At 42.4% G+C, this 25,239-nt stretch overlaps 1 protein-coding gene across 1 annotated transcript in view; it reads left to right on the top strand.

Moving 5' to 3' along the window:
• PPARG (peroxisome proliferator-activated receptor gamma) overlaps nt 1–10,873 on the top strand; it is a 97,124-nt gene extending 86,251 nt beyond the window's left edge. Inside the window, exon 7 of the mRNA XM_015420238.1 lies at nt 10,496–10,873. Within this exon, the coding sequence (XP_015275724.1) occupies nt 10,496–10,743 (248 nt within the window). The 3' untranslated portion in view covers nt 10,744–10,873. The remainder of the gene's footprint in view (nt 1–10,495) is intronic.
• Nucleotides 10,874–25,239: the final 14,366 nt, after the last annotated feature.

The raw sequence follows: 25,239 nt of genomic DNA on the forward strand, positions 1-25,239 counted from the left end.
GAATTAGATAAGCATATGGAGCAGAGGTCCATCAGTGGCTATTAGCCACAAGGTATAGATAGGGACTCTGGGCAAGTGATGCTCTGTCATCTTGGTGCTTGGGGGGGGTCAACAGTGGGATGGCTTCTAATGTCCTGGCCCCACTGGTGGACCTCCTGATGGCACCTGGTATTTCTGGCCACTGTGGGATACAGAGTGTTGGACTGGATGGGCCTTTGGCCTGATCCAACATTGGCATCTCTTATGTTCTTATGTTCTTAAAGGCAGCAGCATTTTGTACCAGCTGTTCCATTGCCATCCTAAGCCGAGTTACACACGTCTAAGCAATGGATTTAGTAACTCTGATCAGGATGGCACTGCCACTATCCATAGCTTCATCAAGGGCAACCCCGATATAAATCACATTGCACAGGTCTAGTGTGGATAGGGTTGCCATTTGTCAACTTCCAGATGGGGCCTCTGATTCTCCCTGAATTAAAGTTCATCTCCAGATGGCAGAGATTAGTTACCCCAGAGGAAATGGCAGCAGCTTTGGAGGGCAGACTCTATCCTATGGTGCATCACACCCTGCTGAGTACCCTCGCCCTCCCCCAACTCCAGCCTCCCTAGGCATCACCCCCAAATGTCCAAGGATTTCCAAAGCTGGAGTTGGCAACCCTAAGTCTGGAGGGTATGGATTGTAGGATCTAGGCTTCAAGTAAAGTTGCACATAGGAATATTACTGAATGACAATTGTAAGTCACCCTTTCAATAATAAGTGACTCAATGGACATTGAAATGAAAGGCATTTTCAGATCAGGGTTTTCAATCACAATTACATTTACACTTAGAATATATTCTTATACTGTTCTTTCTTGTTAACATGTGTTTCTTGATCTTATGTTGTAGTGTGTTACGATTTTTTAAAGTGGTTTCTTACAAACCAAACGTTTATTCTCAGGTTTGTTTGCTTTTTAAAAGTACTAATCCTTGTCTATTTGAAGCATGTCTGCCTTTTAAAAAATGTGTGGTCTTTGTAATCTCTTTAGAATAATCAAATAGGTTTTAATCATATGAACAGCTGCAGAATATCTCTTTGGACCCGAAACCTGATTTGTGCAGTGCTTACTCAAATTCATTACGCAAATGCTGAGTCATGCCTGAGCTATACCAATGTGATAAGAGTCTTTCTCAGCCAAAGGCTTATTCATACTCTAAATGGCTTTCAGTAGCAATTGCTCTTAGAGATAAGAAATGCATAGTAACTGTGCATGTGTACATGGAACATAAATTCATCCTTAAGAACATTCACAAATGAATGATTAACAGAAAGATCAATTAACTTTAAGAATATGAGAGAAAGAGCCCTGACCTAGATAGCCCAGGCAAGCCATATCTTGTCAGATCTCGGAAGCTAAGCAGGGCCAACTCTGGCAAGTACTTAGAAGGGTGACCTCCAAGGAATACCAAGGCCAGGACTGAGAGGCAGGTTGTCAAACCACCTCTCTGAAATGTCCTAGCCCCACTAGGGGTCACCAGAAGTCAACCATGACTTCCAGGTGTACACACACGCAAAAACAGACACACAAATACTCACCAAAAACAACTCCAAAAACAAAACAGAACAGAAGAATACAAGAGAAAGGCTGTTAAGAGTGACTGTCCCTCTAAATTGCTTTATCCACTTTAGGTCTGCCCTTAAATCTTTATTGTTAAAATTTTTATATACTTTAAAATGGTTCCAGAAGATTTTTAAAACTGATATTAGAAATTCACAGGCTGCAGCTAGGCTGTCGTTAAGGGTTGCAAATATTCAGATGGGGCCAGAAGATCTCCCAGAATTACAATTGATCTACAGGCTACAGAGGTCAGTTACCTTGGAGGAAATGGCTGCACTGTACCCCACTGAGTTCTCTCCCTTACACAAACTACACCCTCCCCAGTTTTCATCCCCAAATCTCCACAAAATTGCCAGCCCTAGCTGTACCAAGCTTTTATGGAAGAGGCAGTGGAAGGTAGGTGTGACAATTAATTTTTAATTTATTAATATCACCTCTTCTAGTAGGGTCATCAGTCCTTGAATGGCAATCCCAGGAGCATTGTCAAGGAGGGAGACTGCTGGGATGTCACTTTCTATTCCAAAACAGGAGGTAATAACCTGGCATCAATCAATGTCATTTCCTCCCCTCATTTCTCCCCTGCCATTCCACTGAGTGGGGGTGGTCGATTGCAGGAGAGGCTTAATAAATCAAACCATCTAGCCTAGCAACCAGTTTCCTGCAGTGGTCAGCTAGCTGTCTTCATAAATGAGAGCGATAATCCACTGCCATTGTACAGTCTCAGAACCTGGTTTTCATTAATATAGTGTCCATGTCATGGCTAAGAATGCTTGATAGACCTATCCTCAATGAATTTGTTTAATCTTTTTAAAAAGCAGTTTGAATTCCTAGTCATTATCACATTTTAACCTTTTTGTTACACATTCAATTAGACAGCCTATGAACAAACAAACACATTCACCAAAAATCAGTAAGATAAACAAACTATAAAAGAAACATACCTACTGAATTACAAATTTACTCCCACAAGGAATGGTCAATTAATAAGTAACTGGTTTATAGTCTATCTGCATCTTTGTCAAGCACATAACTGACAAATAGGCTCTGTTCTGGTTTATAAAAATATAGCACAATTTAATAAATCTACAGATTTTTCTGTCATCACATATTTCGTGATGAACTCTATAAATGAATTATGATTGTTTAAAGAAGAACTTGGTTCTATGTACTCTAATCCTATTACCAGTAAATTTCATTGAGTGATTCCACAATTTCCTGTATTCAGAGCATGGTTAAAAAACCTTTTCTGTCCATTCACTCTCCAGCACTCATACTTTTATAAATTTTTATTATGTCTAATTCTTTTTTAAAAATTAACCTGGTAGTGTTTCTTTTTAAGGAAAGTGCCCCAGCCATTTTGGTTGTTATTTTCTATAGAACATCTGCTGTTGGGCGGTCAGTCCGACTCCAAACCAGAAGATCTGGACCAGGCTTTACAGGCTGTGGCTGGTTGGCTTAGGCTGAGCCGACTGAAACTGAATCCAACGAAGACGGAGGTCCTATGCCTGAGTCGGAGCAGACTGGGGTTAGGGATCCCACTCCCGACCTACAATGGGGCACCATTGGTGCCGGAGGTTAGGAGTTTGGGAGTGCTCCTGGATGCCACCTTAACTATGGAGGCCCAGGTAGCAGCCACTGCCAAATCGGTCTTTTACCATCTGTGGCTGATCAGGCAGTTGGTTCCCTTCCTCAAATGCAATGACCTGGCGACAGTGATCCATGCAATGGTCACCTCGAGACTGGACTACTGTAATGCTCTCTACATGGGGCTGCCCTTGTCTCAAATCCGGAAGCTGTAGCTGGTGCAAAATGCCACGGCCAGGCTGTTGATGGGGCTCTCTAGGTGGGAGCACAAACAGCCTGTGCTGGAGGCATTGCACTGGCTGCTGATAGCATACCGGATTCGTCTCAAGGTGCTGGTTCTTACCTTTAAAGCCCTACATGGTCAGTGACCTACATACCTAAGAAATCGCCTTTCCCCATATGTTCCCCAGAGAACACTGTGGACGGGGGCCCAAAATCGGCTGGCCCTTCCGGGTCCTAAGGACACTAGGCTGTCGACAACCAGGTCCAGGGCCTTTTCGGTGGTGGCCCTGGCCTGGTGGAATAAGCTCTCGGAGGAGATCAGAGCTCTGCAGGACCTTTTGCGGTTCCGCAGGGCCTGTAAAACGGAGCTCTTCCGCCAGGCTTTTAGCAGCCACCACCACCATTGAAGAACATTGGTTGGTTAAAAGGAAGAGGGCCCTGGACCCTGAAACTTGCCATAAACAGCCTTAAAGAACAGCGAACCCTACAGGGACATCCAACTAACATCGAGAGCTGACTGCGAGCGGAGAACGTTCTACACTGGCTGATACTGCTATATGACTATTAAGAACCACGAGCACTTTATTATGATTTTATATTTGTTTAAACTAGAACTATGTTTTGTTGTAATTATCTGCTTTTATGTGAGCTGCCCTGAGCCAGCTTCGTCTGGGAGGGTTAGGGTAAAAATCTGAAACATTAAATAAATAAATATACGAGAACATAAGAAGACCTTGCTGAACAAAACCACTCTATCTAGTCCAGCATACTGTTTCATACAGAAGCCAACCAGTTACCCTCTGGGTGCTAAACAAACAGGGCATAGAGGCCAAGGCCCTCCTCTGGTTCTGCCTCCCACTGGTTTTCAGAGATCTGAAGCCTCTGTAGTGGAGAGTTCCTTCCGTCACTAGGTAGTAGCCATGGATCTGTCTGACTCTTTTAAAAGTTATTTATGTTCACGGTCAGGGAGAGAAGGCAACATGGTATAGCCCAATCTTGTCAGATCTTGGAAGCTAAGCAGGGTTGTTACTTGGATGGAGACTGCCAAGAAGATTCTGCAGAGGTAGACAATGGCTAACTACCTTTGCTTCTTACTTGCCTTGAAAGCTCCTTGCTGGGATCATCATTTATACACACATGTTCATGGCCATCACTATCTCCTCTGACAGTGAATCCCACAGTTTAGTTACTCATTGAGTAAAGAAATATTTCCTTTTGTCGTCTATCCTGAACTCGTTTCTGAACAATTTCATTGGGTGCCCCTGAGTACATAATTTCCAGTTTTTTGAGATGTGCTTACATCATAGCCTTATATAAGGCTTTGTTATAGGAGCCATTTGATAATTCAGTTGCTTTACAAAGTTAAAATTTTCCCTGACCTATCCCCTATGAATTCTAGTTATTGTTTCTGGATAGTCAGCAGCCATTTCAGATCCTATGTGTATATGTGTGGTTAGGATTCTTAACACCAGTGTGTGCAATTCCTTACAAGAACCCTCTATTCTTTAGCCTGTTGCTGATCCATAAGAATTGTACCCTATTATCCTGTATAAATTTACTTAAAAGCCTTTGATAAAAGATTTGGTCAAAATATTATTCTAGTACATGAATGAGGAATTCTCTACCATTTTCAAGTACATTGGAAACTGAAGCTGTATATTTCATGCATATTTGAGTTTTATATTGCTTTACAGTGAGTTGTATCCAGATGTTTGAGCAGATCTCTGCACATTGGCAATACATTGTTTAAATCTATACGATCCCCTCTCAAAACGCCAAATTAGCAACATTTTAGAAATATTTTTAAAAATCCAAATTGTGAAACATTTATGGAAGTATATATAGTACTATCTAATACACAAACAAGTAGATACCGAAATATTTTATTAAATTAGTTTTATAATGTTTTAAGTTCACTAGGAATTTGTGTGTGTGTGTGTGTGTGTGTGTGTGTGTTCCTATCTAGGTGGCTTTCTGTTTCTACTTTTTCACACTCCAGGATTTTGGCTCTTTTATTTTACAGAGAAAGTATAGAAATAAAGGCACTGTATACTTCTTTTAGTTAAGAACAAATTGATAGTTAACCCACAGTGCTGGTATTCTTCTGTTTACAAAACATTTGAAATTATTTCAGGGGAGAGGGGTAGCAGATCTTTCAATAGAACCCTAGAGTGTTGCTTCAGTGTTTGCCAGCCTCCAGGTGGGGTCTGGAGATCTCCCACTTTTACTACTGCTCCCCAGCTGACAGAGATCAGCTCCCCTGGAGAAAATGGCTGCTTTGGAGGGTGGACTCTATGGCATTGTACCATGCCGAGGCCCCTCCCCTCCCCAAACCCTACCTTCTTCTGGATCCACCCCAAAGTCTCCAGGTATTTTCCAACCCAGACCTGGCAACCCTAATGATGTCACTTCTGGGTGTATACCTGAGGTGACATTGTGGCATCACAGACACGGCAATTAACATGTCCCTGCCCCCCCCAAAAAAAACTCCTGCCAGGTGCCAGTGCTGGTCTGGCCATCCCAGGACCATAATGAGTTACATGTGCTCCCGTTAGTGGGCTTATATGTTCTGTTAGAGCACAGACACTTCCCTTGGCTTCCTAATGTACTATGTTTTATGACTGGACAGTCCCTATAGATTATAATGTAAAGTTCTGTACATGAAAGAACCAAGAGCATTCATCCTTTGTTTATTGAAGCGTGCTCTTGACCTTTTGGGACATCCTATGCAGAATGGCAATCCTTCTTAACTCTTTTTGACTTCAGAGAGTTTAGAACAGTGGGATTGCACTGTCAAGTCACATTGTAGTTCATAAAACCAGGCTATAAATCGTCACAAAATGTAGCCCAGTTCCTCTTTCAAATAAGAGATTACTTTCTTTTTCTGTTTTCTTTTTCTTGACTTTGCCTTGAGTACATTGTGTGAGCACCAGTAAAATCATATTTGTCATAATTTTAGTGAGGAAAAAATTATTATAAAAAATAATATAATGAAGTTGCTTAATCTAGATAACATGCAACAAGAAGATTTGTTAATCAGGGGGGTTGCAGTGATAAAGTCAGTTGTCCTATAATGGCCCCGGTCACATGGGCCAGATATCGCGGGGGGAGGCGTGGCTGTTTGCCCCGGAGCGAACTACCATGCGGCAGCTGGATCAAACGTCCCGCTGGATGTCCCATTGATGTCCCGTGGTTGGGGGGAGGTTCCGATCATACCTCACTCCTGCGGTGAGGCAAAGAAGCGGCACCGCGGGGGTTGTGTTGTTGTTTTTAACCCAAGTGTTCGCATGCGCCGTTGGGTGCTTGTGTGCACCCGTGGAGACTTGACAAAAAAACACTTTTCGCGACGGGACATGGGCGGGCACCAGATGCCACGAGCTGACACCGGAAACGTGATCTGACGCCCGCCCTTGCCCTGCGCTTTCCGGAAACTAGTACCTCGGAGGTACTTGTTTTTTACAGCGCATCTTCAGAGTGAAGCCTCGGGTAAGCCACGGGAGCTCTATGCTTCCCAGACGTGGTGGTGAGATCACGCCCGGAAAATCCGCCTATCTTCCATCTCTCTAGCGTGCCTAATGCTCCGTGTGACCAGGGCCAATGTTGTTCTCACAGTTCTCAAGATGGTCAAGTAAGGCTGAAATGGCTTCTCACCTCACAAGCAGGCGGCTTGGGGAAAGTATCTAGTCACCCAGCAATACACAGTGTTTAAGGTTCAAACCAGTCAGGAAACCATTCGTTCTGATCTCAGGCTCCAATCCCTGATGCAGGGGGAGCTAGATATTGTGATGAGAAGGTGGCATTTGCCTCATTTTTCCCTCAGTGTTCCAGGGCTGAGCCTCAGGCTATTGACCCCAGATTAATCTCTGCCAATACAACCCTAGTACTGTACAGAGATATGTTTCCGTTTCTGTGCCTGATACCTTCATCCAAAAGAACTGATGTTGGTTGATGTAGCCCTAAACAGAGCACACTCAGCCTGTCAATTTAGTTTGATGGTGTAGCAATATTCTGATTTATTAACTTCTGCTTTGCAGTATGCACATGTTGGGTTCTTGTTATTTAGATGCCATTTCCTGCGTCCAAGCAAGTGTAACTGGTTATACATTAGCAAGAGAGGCAGCAATAACTTATAGGCAACTGTTGTCAAATGAACATGTTGCACAATTAGCAACAACATCTCCTATGGTCTTCAACTCATGTGGTTTAGAATCTCGTAGTTTTCCTTACTTTTAAATTCAGCATGGGAAAAAGAACAGACAGTTATTTTAGACGTGGTTTTGGATTGTCTGACGTAATTTTAAAAATATTTTGTAATCTACCTTGAATCTCAGCTAGACAGTTGGGTAATAAACATAGTAAATAAATGAAAATAAATCTGTGCCGAGAAAATAGTTTGAAAAATGTCTGTCTTCAGTTTCACACCAACTTAAAAAAAAACTTGAGCAAATGATGGCTAACAAAATACAATGCAACACCTATATGATGAGTGAAAAATATGGGTGGAGGGGTGGAAGGAAGCTATAATTACCCCCACGATGGGAAAGTAGGATTCGGTCTCTGATCCAGCTGTGTCAGCCCGCCATCAATCCCTTATTAATCCATGGCCCATCTGTCTTTCTTGTGCATACATGTAAGCCTTTATACAAGTTATACTTTCTTTGAAGATTATTTTATTTTGCTAAGACTGGATCCACACATGGTTGGAAATTGTTATTGTAATCACCATTAATGTCCTGATAAAGGGATCTTTGAGTCTTGAAAGCTTATGCCTCCAAAATTTTGTTGGTCCCTAGGGTGCCACTGTACTCAAATATAGCTGTTCTGGTGCAGACCAACATGGCTATCCTCTGAAATTAATTATTACAATTAATTATTACAAGTGATGCTCTGGGCACTCCATGAAATTGCTGAGCGGTCGGGTTAGAACAGATAAGAGGAAGTACTTCTTCACCCAAAGAGTGATTAACACTTGGAATTCACTGCCACAGGAAGTGGTGGCAGCGACAAGCATGGACGGCTTCAAAAGGGAATTAGATAAGCATATGGAGCAGAGGTCCATCAGTGGCTATTACTAGCCACAAATTATAGATAGGGGCTCTGGGGCAAGTGATGCTCTGTCATCTTGGTGCTTGGGGGGTCAACAGTGGGAGGGCTTCTAATGTCCTGGCCCCACTGGTGGACCTCCTGATGGCACTGGTATTTCTGGCCACTGTGTGATACAGAGTGTTGGACTGGATGGGCCTTTGGCCTGATACAACATTGGCATCTCTTATGTTCTTATGTTCTTACAATAGCACAATATCCTATGTTTTTGCCCTGGTTCCACTGTAATCAACGGGCTCAAGACAATCTCATAGACAAGTTCAGCAAATAGTGTAATATGTATTGGCCTAGCATTCCCTGAGCAGCAAATGGGTCTGTGCTTGCATGGCTGTTGCAGTCTCTTTCTACATCAGCTGTCACATGACACGGTGCTGCTGGCATAGATGATTCTGTGCTAGCCAGACTGCATTTAGGATAATATGTAGATGAGCCTGTCCTGTCCTTGCGCTACCCCTCCCATGTCTTCACAAGGAGAAGCCATGGCTCAGTGATGAAGTGTGTGCTTTACATGCAGGAAATCCCAGGTTCTATCTCCAGCATCTCCAGCTAAAAGAATATCAGATCGCTTTGGTGAGAAAGAATATAAGAGAGCTGGTGGCAGGACTGCTGCTGCCAGTCAGAAAAAACCAATACTGTGCTAGATAGACAACTGGCCTGAGTCAGCACAAAATAACTTCCTGTGTCAAACACCCTCACCATATCTATCCATTTCTGGGCCATGTAACACATTGCATCATCGCAATATTTCCAAGTAATGGCAGGACACTGGCATTGACCCACACCATGCCATGGTCATCAGAGCTACATTAATTTGTGATATTCTGCTGGCATATCTGATTTGTAGAACCCGAGCCACTTTTGTTATAAACAGATTATGTGGATTGTAATTCAAAGAACTAAATTAGATCGTATTGGGGCTGTGAAAGACAAAAAAAAAAATCCATATCAGTTCTAGTTTAATTTTTACTCAGATTCAAAATGTTTTTGGTGCTTTTTTCAGTGCTCCTATCAACAATGTGTATTGTTACCAGACCATACAGTCTTCTAAGTATTTCATAAGGGTGTCATGCTGAAGTGAGCTATCCATCTCCAGAATCATAAGGGCCCCAAGCAAGCCATACAGGAACTTGCCTGAAGAAGGTGTCTGGCCATGATGAGTCCCTCTTCTTAGGCTTATCAATTTCATGCTCACTCCGGGACTCATTTCAAACCTGGGTACTTTACAGTATAATCCTATGCAGACCTGCTCCAGTCTAAACCTTAGGGTTGCCAGTTCCTCTCATTGCACCGGCAGGGGGATTTGGGGGCATTCTGGGACATCCCCAACACAATGTGGTCACCCCAAAGTGATGTCATCACGTCGGGGATGTCAAGCAGCGACGCTGTGGGTTTTCGACAAAACTCTATGGTAAAACTGTATTCAAACCATAGAGTTTTGCCCTCAAACCAGAGCATCACCATGCGACACCCCCAACGTGATTATGTCACTTCTGGGTGAAGTCATCGTGTCCGGGACATCGCGCAGCAATGTTGCTGTTTGGGGGTGGGGTTTCCCCTGCCAGCCAGCTGGCCAGCGGCAGGCAGAAGCCCCGAAAACTGGTGAAACCCCTGCAAGGACCTGTAGACTGGCAACCCTATATACCGAATGACTTCAATGGGCTTAGATAAGAGTAACTCTTCATAGGATTGCACTGTCAGTCAGAGTTTATCTTCAGAGCTGATGCAGGAAATCTGCAGATCTGAGAGTTGAAAATTGTCCACTAACTCCCTCTAAAAAATTAGCACCAAAGATTTTTTCAATTCCTTATTCAACTAAGGGGCAGTTTTTGGATGTGCATCAAAACCTGCACAAGATCAGGGCAGAGTTTAACTTGAAGTCCTTAGATGAACTGTACTTATCATTGGGCTGGAAATAGTTCAGAATTCTCTTAAAATATGAATACAATTGAAGTTCTATCTAACTAAATATTTGGTTTGTTCATGCCTAGATCGCCCAGGATTACTGAATGTGAAGCCCATTGAAGAGATACAAGACAATTTGCTGCAAGCTTTAGAACTCCAGTTAAAACTGAATCATCCTGAATCCTCACAGCTGTTTGCAAAATTGTTGCAGAAAATGACAGATCTCAGACAGATCGTAACAGAACACGTGCAACTGTTGCAAATCATAAAGAAAACGGAGACAGATATGAGCCTTCATCCACTCCTACAAGAAATTTACAAGGACTTGTATTAAGTGCTGTAGAGTTTCTGATTCATTGACATGATGTACGTTCTTCAAATTGCACTATTTCTTTAAGGAGGGAAATATTACATACCTACAAAATTACTGTGAAAAAAACATTTTGATAGCGAGAGAGCGCAAGCGCATTACTATTATAGATCTATTTTATGCATATTGTTTATAAAGACACATTTACAATTTACTTTTAATATTAAAATGTCTATATATCAAATTTTTGGCAGTATTTTCAAGATTACTTTTTTTTAAAAAAAACTGTCTTACTTCATAAACCAAAATTATTTGTTCAATCTGATTAAAAAATAATCATTGAAGTTGGTTAGCTGTGCAGTTAAATTTTCAGCTTCACTAAATGGTATTATTTTCTATACAAAGCTTTCTGGGTATGTCAATGCAGTTACATAACGATGTGCAAATAACAACTATGGATCACTGCATCTTCCCAGAACAGTCAAATTATATATGTTTACACACACACACACATACATGTGTGTATGTGTGTGTGTGTTTCCATTTAAGTTCACTCTAGGAAAGACACAAGGAATCTCAAAGTGCAAAGATCTGAGTTGCCAGCATTCTAGTTTTGAAGGTGGCCAGCTAATATTCTGTAGTTGATTTGCCCTTCTGGTTTTTATGCTCGTCCACTGGCAAAATTGTTGTCATTATTCTTAATAACATTTGTATTCTGCCCTTCATCCCAGCAGCTCAGGGCGCAGTACACTCTGCTGTTAATCAGTTGCGTATTGTATTCTAATTCCAATGCAAATACACGCCCATCCTCAATGGCTGCACTACAGAATCTGCAAGTTCACCGACAAGATGACAGCCCACCCCAGCAATCTGCTGCCAGCCACCTGTGGGAGTTAGTACAGGACAAGAAAATTTGCTTTGCTTCTTAGGCTGCCCCTAAAAACCCCAGCCAAACACTGTGTGGGGTAGTGGCGGCAGCAGCAGCAGCATACTTGCTCCTTTTGATCTTGGCAGAGGGATCATTTTTTGCTATTGCCCTAAAGCAAGGCGAATGTTGCAAAGCAGCAGGGATTTTTACAAGGGCAGATTATGCATGCTTCCTGCTAGGCTGTTCAAGTCAGGCACATCATGTTTACTGAGCAGCAAGTCAGGGCAAGAGAACGTTCAAGAATTTCAGACTGTAAGAAAATTCCAAAAGAAATATTCTAATCTTTAAAACAGTTTTGCAGTAAGAAGAGGTTCTGATATTAACTGTACTTTCCTGCATGGGGACCACCACCACCACCCCAAAAAATATATACATTTTACTATTAGTGTAAGCGGTATCTGCTCTTCTGATTTTACAGGAGAGTTTGGACAATTAAGCTCTCTTTCCAATGCACACAAAAATGCAAACTGCCCCCTGCTGACATTACACTGAGCTGCAAACAGCATCATCTGCAATTGCTCACGGTAATCCCCTGATCAAGTACAAATGGGCAGGTGACCTTCATGAACCACTGTGGATCAGAGACAGTTTGCACAGAATGAATTCAGAAGACAACTGCTGGACGCATAACTGTTGTACAAATAATGCTAAGAAACCATTGGTTTATCTAACCACAGAGGATATGTTTTGACTGGCAGCATCTCTCCACAGACTCCAGGAGAAGTCCATGCCATGCTATCAAAGATCCCTTAATTGGAGAAGCAGCAGCAGCAGATGATGACATAAATGGCCACCACCACCACTGATTATGTCAAATATGCCCAAAAGATGTTGTGTGTGTAGATCACCACTTAGCAGCCATACTACTACATCATGGGGACCCCCCCCCAGCACCACCTGCCTCCAACACTATCATGTGATATCCTCCAATAGGAGTGTGGATCTTCTGCCTTAAGTGTCCATTTGATGGCAGCTGGTTACTACCACCCACATATCTTGACCAGCAGCCACTGATCTATTTATGCCAGGGACGTAACCTGGGAACTTATAAATGAAAAGCATATTTTCTGCCACTAACAATAACCTCTATTCAAATTGTGGATTTAAAGTATTTAAGGGAACATTACATGTAGAATACAAACAGGAAAACAGCAATTAACATTACACCGTGCTAGGCACAAAGAAATATGGCTACATATTTGAATGTCACTTGTGTTTTGCTGACAAAATGATACATTCTGTTATTGCAATTAAAATGTGTTCTGTACATATTTAACATAAGAAGAGTCTAGCTGGCTTGGACGGATGGCCCATCAAGTCCAGAATCCCGTTTTGTAACATGGCCAACCAAATGCCCCCCTGGAAGGCCTAGAAGCAGGGCATGGATGCCAAACCCTCCTCTTGTTTTCCCCTTGCAACTGCTTTTAAGACTTAACACTGCACACTCAAGTACGCAGCTAGCTACTTTGGACTGATACTCGTTCACTATCAAGGACCTGCATTTGACTTCTTTTTTTTTGCACAAAGGAAACATACATTGAAACATTCATAGAAAAAAGTATTGGGTTAAACGTTAAAAAAAAATCATTTGCGCTGGAAGCACAGCTTTACACAGTATCTCCGATCCTCCACATTTCCCAGTTAAGGGAGAAATGCTGTTCAAACAAATTACAAAGATGATCTGACTCCAGTGGTAACGAGAGAAAGAACTTTTACTTACAAAAATAGAAACACATCTTACATGACATATTCATGCAGGTCCATTTAAGTTATTGTGAACAGATTAACTTCAAAAACATTAACTTGCTACATCTCCAAGCCCAGGTAAGAGAGTAAAGAAGAGAGGTCCTACATAAGATGAAACAGAAGGCAAGCAAGGGCCAAAGAGGCTCAACATTTAACTGACAAGAGGTTGGGGCCAATTGCCAAGTGTATCCCAGTGAGAGAATTCTCTTAATGCTTTCCCTCCATATCCTCTTGCGTGGAGAGTTACAATATCCAACACCCCTTCTTAACATTGCATTGCAAGAGATCGCAAGCTTCAGCTTATCTTGTAGTTTTTCAGTCTGTCTCTTGATAGAGACTTGATCAGGATGTCAGTCACCATCTCTTCTGTTGAACGGTACTCAATCTCTATTATGCCCTTCTAAGTTAAGTCATGCATTAAGTGAAACTTCACACCAATGTGCTTAGTGTGAGCAGCCATTTTTTTCTGACTGAGAAATCTTAATGCAGCTCTGGTTGTCTTCTTTAAGTTGAATTTGCTTTTGCTCATTAACACCATAGTCCTTTAGTAACTGGTCTAGCCACAACAGTTCTCTCCATGCTTCAGCAGATGCTATATATTCAGACTCTGTGGAAGGCAAACATACTGTAGTTTGCTTTCTACTGGCCCAGAAGACTGGTCCACCTCCATACAGGAACAAATACCCACTTGTGGATTTATAGTCTAAGTGGTCTCCTGCCCAATCTGCATCCAACTAATTTTGGATTACTGGGGGGTGGCAATTTTAGTTTAAAATCTAATGTTCCTTTTAAATATCTAGCCACTCTTTTTACTGCAACCCTCTCTTTCTTGCTAGGTGCGCTTGAATCTCTGCTCCCAACACTGCTTGCAATATTGGGTCTCTCTTAAGTACAGACGTTTCCCTATGGCGTTTCTGTACCGATTGTCTTTACGTAAAGACACTTACTTCGGTGTTCTCAGGAATGTCAGTTTCCATAGGTGTTGCCAATGTGCTGGCATTTTCTAGACCTAACATCTGTAAGAGTTCAAATATTTTCTGTCTCTGGTTTAGGGGAAATGAACCATCTTCCTCCCTTTCAATGCCCAGGCTGTAAGAAACATCTCCTAGCTCCTTAATTTCTGCTTCTCTGTTTAGGCTTTATTGTGCATTTGCCTGTCATAATCCAGAAACAAGTCATCAGCGTACACAAGAATAAAAGTACAATGTCCATCTTTGTGTTTGGTGTACAGATATGGATCTGCTTCTCCTAGCTTGAAGCCTTGTGCTAAGAGCATTGTGTGTAATTTTTTGTTCCAGGCACGTGCTGCCTGTTTTAGTCCATAAAGCCCCTTCTGTAGTTTGCAGACTAAATGTGGTTGTTTGGGGTCTATAAAACCTTCTGACTGCTCCATGTACAGATTTTCCTGGATCTCCCCATGAAGAAATGCTGTCTTGTTTGACCTGCATCTTCTTGGATGCTGCTGTGCTCAAAAGTAATCTAATTGTAGTATGTTTCACCACCAGGGCAAAGGTTTCATCAAAGTCCCGACCACATTTTTCTGAGAAGACTTTAGCAACTGAACTTGCTTTGTAGCACTCCATATTTCCACCTGCATTTTGTTTGACCTTACTCACTTGCACCCAACAATATTCCTTCCTGGTGATAGCTCACGTTTTATTTTTGTGTAGAGCAATAATCTCCTATGGCACTCCATTCTTCCACCTACTGGCTTTGGTTGCTGACATCTGTTCTACTTCCTTCCAGGCAGAAGGTTCAGATGGTAACACCAACCTTGTGTGGTAGGACACGTCCAAGGCTGGTATGCCTTTGTTTGGTCATCAGAGGTGTGGTCCTGGATTTCCATCTGCTGTCACAAACCCCTCCAGCATCTCTCATCTCTTTCTCACTTACTTCCTCTTCCTGTGTTGTACTGCTCTGAATCTCTGGCACGATTGCTTCAGAATCTGCCTTCTCAGATTGTGTGTCTTGTTCTTTTTATTTTTTAATTGACATTTTTTAAAATTAAACTTAACAACTCCAACATTAGGTTACATTAATCTTTTTAGACATACTTCAAAATTAACGTTAAGCACATAACTTTCCAGACACGAAAGGCAATTATATGCAGTGGCTCGTTAAAATATAATAACAGAGTCTGATTGACTACCGATGACTTTCTTTCTTTCTTCTTGTTGTTGTGTGCCTTGTTTTGATGTTTCATCATTGCGCACTGGTTCAAGGCCCAAGAACTGGTACTGATCAGCTGCTTTTTCTGAGTCACATGATGCAGTCCGTTCTTTACTGGCTCTGCTTCCATCAAATTGAATCACATGCCTGACACAGACTTCACCTGCTTCTGAGAACAGCACTCTATACCTCTTAGTTCCAAAATCATATCCCACAAAAACACTTTCTCTGGTACTGGGATCTAGTTTTTGTCTTTTCTCCTTAAGTTTAAATGTGACCCGTGTTTGGCACCTTGTAATGCCATATTTGGTAAGGTGTATGTGCGCTCCCTTTGCAGGCAGTCTGTTCTGGAGATAGTTTGCAGTCAGGATTGTTTCGCCCCACCATCTATTGGGTAGGGCAGCATCCATGAGCATGCATTTGCTCATCTTTAGTAAAGACCTCAGTCCTTTGCAACGTGGCCCTTTTTGTTGCAATTAAAGCAATGCAGCAATTGGTTTTTCTCTTTTTCTCTGGGTGGGTCAAGTTCTTTCGAGAAATGTAACTTGAGCCATTCAGTGATTCAAATTCAATAAGCCATTTTGAGCATTCCTCCCAAAATTCTTTTAGTCCCTGATTGAAAGTTTTTGCATCTTTCTTTTGGCTTTGACTCTGCGCACTCACAAAGGCAGAGAAATCTTCCCCCAAAGTCCCAAGCATAAAATTTGCCTTTTGTTCATCAGTTAGACTAGCCACAGATTACTAGATTTTCAAACACCTGCCTCAGTTCAGATATATATTTTTTACAATTTTCTGTTGTTTTGCAAACTTTTCTTAACCATACTCCTTGTGATTTAATACTAGTAAACCCAAAAAAAAACCCTTTCTAGGCTCTTAAACATTTATTTTCCTGTCTGGGAATTTTCAGACACCAAAGTCTCACTGTTATCCAATGATTCCATAATAATGTTCTTGGCAATCCCATTTTTTATTATCCAAGAGTCCAATTCTTTGCCTTTCTCTGTTGGTTTTTCTTCCTCTAGGATTCTAGCAGCTCCTTTTGCTTCAAGGAGTATATGAAACCTTTTAACAGCTTCTACAGTTCTCAGCAGTAAGTCTCCCGATCTCCAAATATCTGCTTGATTCAACTATCCTTATCACAACAACATGGAGAAGAACAATAGAGAATTTTTAAAGATTTAAAAAATGTGGAGATCTAATAAAAGATTTTAAGATCTTTTTAAACATAAAGCTTAATTTAAGCCTCTGATAAACTCTGGGCCCATAACCTATTGGGTTAAATGTTATAAAATATCATTTGCCTTGGAGGCCCAGAACCTGATCCATCACATTTTCCAGTTAAGGGGGAAATGCTGTTCAGACAAATTACAAATATGATCTGACTCCAATCGTAATAAGAGAAAGAAACTTTACTTACAAAAATAGAAGCACATTACATGACATATTCATGTAGGTACATTTAACTTATTATAAACAGATTAACTTCACAAAGGTTAACTTGCGCTACACCTCCAAGCACAGGTAAAAGAGACAAGAAGAGAGGTTATATATAAGATGAAACAGAAGGCAAACAAGGGCCAAAGAGGCTCAAAGTCTAACATCTAACCAAGGAGAGGGTGGGACCAACTGCCAAGTGTACTCCAGTGAGAGAATTCTCTTAATGCTTTCCTTCCCCGATCCTCTTGCATGCAGAGTTACAATATCCAACAAATGTACCAGGCTTTTTACTATGACAAGAGAAAATGATGTGGCAATGATTTTCATCTGTTCCTCTTCTTCTGGAGGAAGTAAGAAGGACTCTAAAAGGAAAAGTTCTACATCAGGATGGGGATGGGGTAGACATATAACATATCTAATCAAAAGGTAAAATGCCATTAAACTTTGGGAAACTACTACTTTTGTGTAGTCTTTAAACTTCCATTTCAATAGGTGCTAAGAATTTGACAGAACTTCAGGTTTTGTACTAGACATTTTTTTTAAAGTTCTAAAATGTTTACAAGTATGTGGCAGGCGTGTTGGAGTTCAGACAGCTTACTGGCAAAACTAAAGCATTTATCTTATTAAAGAAGACTTGAGCTTTCTTGCAAATGGAAACGCTCAACAAAGCTGATGTTGTCCAAAGCCTTTAAGCAGCAAAATCGTGTCAATTCTTAACTAAGTAATTTGGAGATAGATCAATGTTAGAAAGGAGGAAAGAGTTTCAGTTGTGGTTTTTTGCTGTGTATTTCATTAGAACTTGTAACCACCATGAGGAACCAAAAATATTTTCTAAAGCTTTGAGTGCTTTCTCATGTGAATTATTACTACAATTTTGGTTTAAGTTTAAATATATTCTGTTTCTATGGGATTTTATTTATTGGGAAAAAAGAAGAAGCTTGCTCATGTCAATTTATAAGTAGGTTGTGTTATTTTCAGAACCTCCAGGGCTTTGGTGAAAATATTCCAAGTCATAAATCACTGGCTGCTTTTTGATCATGAGAGCAAGCAAAAAAACATTTTGTAACTTGCAATTAGAAGCAATCAACAGACTTTTTTTCCTTTTTAAGGAATCTTGCCATGTGCTCACCATGTTGTGGTAAGCTGACTGAGGGAAAGCAACCCTTTTTACAAATGATAAAACTATTTTGCTTGCAATTTTTTAAACTGAAAGTCTTCTTTTTCTGAGAGGAGTAGCTATTTTGCCAGGATGATAATCAAGAGTTCAGAGCACAGCAGTCCTCCCTGTCTGGTCAGGAAACATGGAGAATCTACTATCTTCCTAAAATAGCCAGTCATTCTGGTAAGTTGCTACGAGTCATATCCACACAACAGTATTATTTGTTTTATTGCCTTGCTTTCCCCCCAAAGGAATGGGTGTTAGCAACCTCCAGTGCTCTTGATGTGGTTTGACAAATCTATTTATTATTTATTTACTTCATTTATTTCCCAACTTTCTACCCAATGGGGACTCAAAGCAGCATACATAGTTCTCCTCCATTTAGTCCTCACAACAATTCTGTGAAGGGAGGTTAGGCTGAGAGTCAATGACTGGCCCAAGGTCACCCAGTAAGATTCAATAGCAGAGGGGGTATTCAAGCCTGGGTCTCCCAGATCCTAGACTGACACTCTGACTACCACAACACACTGGCTATCAATCTACATGGGGGGGGGCTGGACTCCATGTGCGGCCAGGCTCATGAGCTCTCCTGCTTCTGAGTTTTAGAAACCCATGGTACTTATGTGATCCACACATATGCATTTATTAATTGATTGATCAACGATATTTCCTGCCTTCCTTCTGAGATGGGCTACAAGGTGTCCCCTGCCCATCACCTTATATGAATTCAATATTTAAAGTATATTCCTTGTCTTTGTTGTATGGTGGTCACCAATGCTCCCTCTAAGCTGTGGAATCTTGTGAGCAAAAATTCTACTTTGTGAGCTACTGGCATTAAAGTTGTGAGCGAGCGATTTGGCTGCTGCATACATTAGTTTGCTCTGGAGCCATCCTTCCTGAGCTAAGACAAAAATGTGTGAGCCGGAGGCTAAAAAACTGTGAGCTAGCTCAGCTTAGAGGGAATACTGGTGGTCACAGATCTCAAAAGTTTATGCACATAAAGACATGTTTCAAAACCACAAATGTTCCAAAAGTCTGGAGATTCCAGCATCATCACAGGATTTTGGATAAGTGGAATCTGCATTACCATTTCTATCAGTCACCACTGATTCTATTAGTGATATGAACTGAATTACAACATTGACATGAAACAAGGTTCAGTAAAATGCACCTGGTGAAATCTAACTACGTAATAATCGCATAATTCACAACATCAATCATCCATAACAATTTGTTTTGATTTTTATAAAAGATGGTGCAAAAGTGGGCACTTTCTAGATAACCTTTTAATTATTATTAGAAAGCAGGACATCAGTTTTCTTTAACTTAGACCAAAACTTTCCCACCATGAACAGTTCTGTGAGAAATCTATTAATCGCCCTCTGACAGCAAAACAAATAATATAGTAAGACCTCAATTTCCCCCAATTCTATAAACATAGCACAATGATGGGACTAGTGATATGAGGCACGACAGCCTGAATGATTTTCTGAAGATGAAATGTCACACCAAGTATAGACCTAATAGACCTAAAGGAATATGCCATCACAGAGGAACATGTCCACCATCTGCTTTCATAGACACTATGTACATGAATATTGTTTAATCAATCTTATATTTATCTGATCCTTCTCTATGGAGTGCAGAGCAGCATACATAGCAATTGTCTCCTCCATTTTATCTTCATAAAAATTCTGTGAAGTTGGTTTGGCTGAGAGAGCGGCTGGCCCAAAGTCATGCAGACAGCTTCACAACTGAGCAGGGATTACGTCTCTGTCTCAATCTGGTACCCAAACCACACTGACTCCCAGACCATTATGTACCATTATAGTACAATGATGTAAACACCCTGCAGTTAGCTGGCCCATGCAAAGTGTTTTCAAAAGAGTCCAAACAGCTTGCAAAATCCTGACCTCTTTGCATGCCAATAGTGACTTACATGAGCTACCATTTGCGAACAGCTGTTTGTGAACCAAAATTCTGGGTAAAACTATCCTTATCTCAGTTAGGGTTGCCAAGTGTGAATTCAGCCGCAGTGGGGGACTCCCGGCTGGCGTCTGGAGCACGTGCGTGCACGCGAAGCACGTGCACGCTGCATCCACGTCACCCGGAAGTGACGTGGGCACGCCGGGCATGCTGGGGGCGGAGCCACGACCATCCGAGGGAAAACCATAGAGTTTTCTCTTGGATTACTGTGGCCAAAAACGCCGCGCCCCCCCGTCAGCACCGCTCGACGTGCCCGCGTCACTTCCGGGCAACGTGCACGTCGGGGTAGAGTTCCCCCCGGGGCCTGATCCACCGGCAGCGGGGAACGGGCCTCTGGGGTGGGGGTTTCCCCACCCCAGGGGGGGATTGGCAAGCCTAATCTCAGTTGTTGGCAGGAAAGCAAAAGTTTGACTCAGAGGGTGATTTCCCACAAGCGCTGCTCCGCGCTCACGCTTCTCTTTGGCCCGATGGTACATGTCAATTTCACACAAGCTGCTGCGCGACAGCATTTTGCCCCGCAGCTTTGTGCGATTTCCCCCGTGTCTACTCAATCCTGTTTTTTGAGGACTGAGTAGACGCGGGGAAAATCGCACGAAGCTGCGGGGCAAAATGCGGCCACGCAGCAGCAGCGCAGCAGCTTGTGTGAAATTGACACGTACCATCGGGGCAAAAGGGAGGAGTGAGCGCGGAGCAGTGCTTGTGGGAAATCACCCTCAAATTTGTCGCAGTCTAGAACAAGAATGCTGTCACAATAAAAACCTTGCTTTGCTAGTGATCTTCTAGAGGAATTGAGAACTGTAAAAGGTATGATTACCATATCAGTTCTTGTAGATGGGCAGGTCTGAAAATGCATTGAATAACTGGAAACTCTTTGTTAGGCCTGTGTTAGCATATTATGTCACTTTCTGCCCTATTGAAAGAAAATGTATAGAGCCTTTCACTCAGTGTAAGAACATTGTTGGGCATTCTGCCGGGGGAGCTCCACAGCAGTATGTGTGTTAAGAAGTTTGACACCTGTTCTGCAATGCTAACAACAATGATTTTGAAAGGAAACTAGGCAAAGGCAAAAAAAAAAAAACCCTAGGGTCAGGTGAGGACAAAAATAAACATAAGAATACCCTGAATTTTGCTATCTTGACAAATCCCCATTTTTAGTTGTTTTATGTTATGTGACTGAAAAGCCAGCTGGGATCTCAATATGATTTTTATTCTAGCCTTCCGAGTCCAGTCTCTGTGCTCTCCGTTTGCCTGTACAATCCAGTTCTTGTGAAAACATGCCATTGTTAAAAAAAAGAGAGAGAGAGATTCTTGGAAGTAGCATTATCAAAGAGAATAACTATATGCAAATATAATGTAAAGAACTGGGAGTTCCCTGGCACAGAATCTGGATCTGCAAGAGGCGGAGATGAGGAATACTCAGTCTTAATGGTACAAAGTAAATACATTGCATGTCCGCAAGGATTAGCTGGCAACTACTGATAAGATAGCGAAACAGCTTAGAAGAAAAACCTTGCAGAAATGGGTTTTATGCCCTCAAGCAAAGAGAGAAAAGTGGCACCGAGACACTATTTTACCAAGTAACATCAACCTCCTCTGTCTCAAATGCACTGGGGAGATGTACTTAGGGGGGGAAAGGCTACTTAGAAGAGAAAGATTCAATATGCTGCTTATGTACTTTGGGGGGAAAGGTTAGAAGAGAAAGATTCAATATGCTGCTTTTATCTACCTTAAGGAGTCTTAAAGTGGCTTAAAACTGCATTCCTTTCCCCACCCCACAACAGACACCTTGTGAGATAGGTGGGGCTGAGAGAGCTCTGAGAGAACTGTGACTGGCCCAAGGTCTCCAGCAGGCTTCATGTGGAGGAGGAGTGGGGAATCAAACCCAGTTCTCCAGATCAGAGTACACCACTCTTAACCCCTACACCATGCTGGCTCTGGCCACTTAACCTCACAATTGTGAACGGAGCCTCGATATTGTTTCTGTCAAAATTTGTCTATAATTCAAATATGTTTCCTAGCCATGATTTCTTCCTTAAACTTAAAGAAACCCATTTGAACCATCAAACTTCTTTTATACCTGTAGTCCAGAGATTCCCTTCAGTTGTTATCAGTGCTGGGACAGCACTGCTCCTGATTCAAATGCAAAGTTATCATCAGGCTGCTTTTTGCTTCCCTGGTCTTCAGCCAGCAAATTAGCATTGTGATAGTGCTGCTCCCCGGCTGCAAAATTCAGACTGCAGTCTGGGGGCCCTGTCCTTATAGCAGTGATAGTCAGATCCCAGCATCTGGGTCTCAGTTTTGGTGGTGATGGTTCGGATGCCAAAGGTGGGTAACTGTGTAACTATATGTTAGTCCAATTTATGACTTATTTTAATGGAAAAGTTGTATTTAAACTTGTTATCCTCCAAAAAAACGGAAGGTCAGTGCATAAGTTTATATAGAAGGAGAAAGAGAAGAAGAAGAGGAGGAGGAGGAGATTGAATTTATACCCTGCCCTTCACTACCCAAAGGAGTCTCACAGCAGTTTACAATCTGCTTCCCTTCCTCTCCCCACAACAGACACCCTGTGAGGTAAGTGGGGATGAGAGATCTCTTGAGAACTGCCCTTGAGATAACAGCTCTGAAACAACTTGTGACTGACCCAAGGTCACACCAGCAGCTGCATGGGGAGGAGTGGGGAATTAAACCCAGTTCTCCCAGCAGTCCGTGCTCCTAATCAGTACATTAAACTGGCTACAAAACGTGGAACATTTCCAATGTGTATTTTGTTGATGGCACTTTTCGATAAGAGTGTAAGGCTAAGAACGTGGTCTATGGTGCTCTGTGGATCCACATTTCGTAAAATGTCCTTTTGAGTTAGTTTCTTACTTTAATGGACGTGGGCAGCTTTTCATACCCATGACTGGCCACGATGAATATCTATAGCTTGTTACATGAAACACGGTTACTCAAGAGATCTCCCCGGCTCAGTGGAAACTTCAAGGAAAAAAATGGCATTCTCCAGAGGCAGGGGAGGGAAAGGGAAGCAGCAGCCCCATTGGCTCTCCACAATGGGAAGAGCTGGCAGTGCTCTGGAGTATCTTGTCCTGCTTGCAGCAAGGATTATTAAAGCCATTCTGTTGTGTCAGCATATCCTCCGTTTGTTAGTACTAAATCTCAACTGGCCATCGCCTGCCAGAAGAGCAGAGGAAGCCTGCCAAACAAACTCGACAAAAATGCAGCCTTAAATATAACAAATGAGGTTGCATTTTGCTGGGGAAATGTTTCCCGAAAAAAGAACACATTATGCACACACACCATGCAAGACAATCTTTGGATGAAAATTAAAATGCAGCTTCATTCTGCAAAGGGCCTAGGGATGCCACCCTCCAGGTGGGACCTGGGAAACTCCCAGAATTACAGCTCATCTCCAGACTACAGAGATCGGTTCCCCTGAAGAAAACGGATGCTTTGGAGGGTGGACTCTGTGGCGTTGCACTAAGGTTGCCAGCTCTGACTTGGGAAATACCTGGAGATTTGGGGGGGTGGATCCTGAGGTGGGCAGAGTTTACAGAGGGGAGAGACTTCAATGGGGGATGAGTTGCCATTTTCTCCAGGTGAACTGATCTCCCTCCCCACCTGCTCGGCCACAGCTTCAAACTGCAATGGGAGTCTGGATTCCTCCCGGAGGGGGCTGGGCACTTCTAGGGGTGGAGCATAGCCCCCTGCCCCCACCAATCTACGAGATCTGCAGCTACCACTTGGAGGTTGGCAACCCTACATCGTACCCCACTGAGGTCCCCGTCCTCCCCTTGCTCCACCCCCAAATATCCAGGAGTTTCTCAACCTAGAGCTTGCAGCCCTGCACTCCCATCCCCTGCCGATTGCTAGGGGGACATGGCAACCCTACAGAACCTGTTAGGGTTACTTTGAAAACCATGGATTGTAGCCAGGGAAAAAATCAGAAGTGGGTCTCAGACCTGTGTGTTTCAGTTCCTGTTCCATCACATGCATGTGTCACCAATTCTTCTCGCTCCAGAGTGAGTCTTAACCTTGCAGAACCAGGGAGCTACTGTATTCAAACGAATATGGAATCTTATCATTTGCCTTCATTATTAGGGAGGTGAGACAAGAGGATGTATGCAAGCCCGAAATCTATTCCTGAGTGAAATCTATCCCTGCAGGATTTATTACAGTTCTGCAGGGCCTGCAAAACAGAGCTGTCCTGCCAGGCTTTTGGATGAGGCAATGGATGTCCAGATGCTACCAGCCTCCCCTGCTCAACTCGATCAATCTGTTCAATATGCCTCATTTGCCTTAGGGCAGTGCCTGCACCAACTTGACGCCAGTACTAGCTGACCCTGGCTACTCTGATAGAAACGGGCCCTCCCTGACATTGTTGCAGTGTGCACCGTAGTTAGGAAATGTTGTGCCGCCGTCAGGTATTATTTTACATAATTTATTCAGATGAAATTATCTGATGTTTTTATGAATTACTATTTATTGTTTTACCATCCACTGTGAGCTGCCCTGAGCCTGTTTGCGGGGTAGGGCGGGATATAAACTGAATTAAATAAATAAATAAATAATTGTTCCTCTAGCATAATTTTTGGGACATAATATCCTCGAGTGTCCCTTGAAGACAGTTCAAAGGGTAACCATGCTGCTCTGCAGTAGAGGGGCTGCATTCCACTACCACCTTAGAGACCAATGGGACTTCTGGGGTATAAGCTTTCAAGAGTCAAAGAAGGGAGCTTTGACTCTCTTGTTGTTCTCTAAGGTACTACTGAACTTGGATCTAGCTCTTGGGTGTCCCATGAATCCCATCATTAAAGGTTCAGGTAAATGAGAATGCTGTTTATTTATAAGTGACATTAGAATGGGTCTACAAAAGAGTTCTCAAATGGAATTTGACTAAGCAGGAGGTCCAGGTCAAGAATGCCTGGAGCATAGATTGTGGGCCAGCACATGTTTACCAAATACACTTTTAGAAGATTTATGAGGGCATGAAGATTTACACTCTCGATGAGGAGTTCAAGTGACCACATCACAAACTAAATGGCAACCGATATAGCTTCGATCCCCTTTCTAGCATACTGCAAGCATTATGTGGATT

This window comes from Gekko japonicus, unplaced genomic scaffold (assembly GCF_001447785.1).
Source record: "Gekko japonicus isolate JY-2015 unplaced genomic scaffold, Gekko_japonicus_V1.1 scaffold254, whole genome shotgun sequence".
Lineage (NCBI taxonomy): Eukaryota > Metazoa > Chordata > Lepidosauria > Squamata > Gekkonidae > Gekko > Gekko japonicus.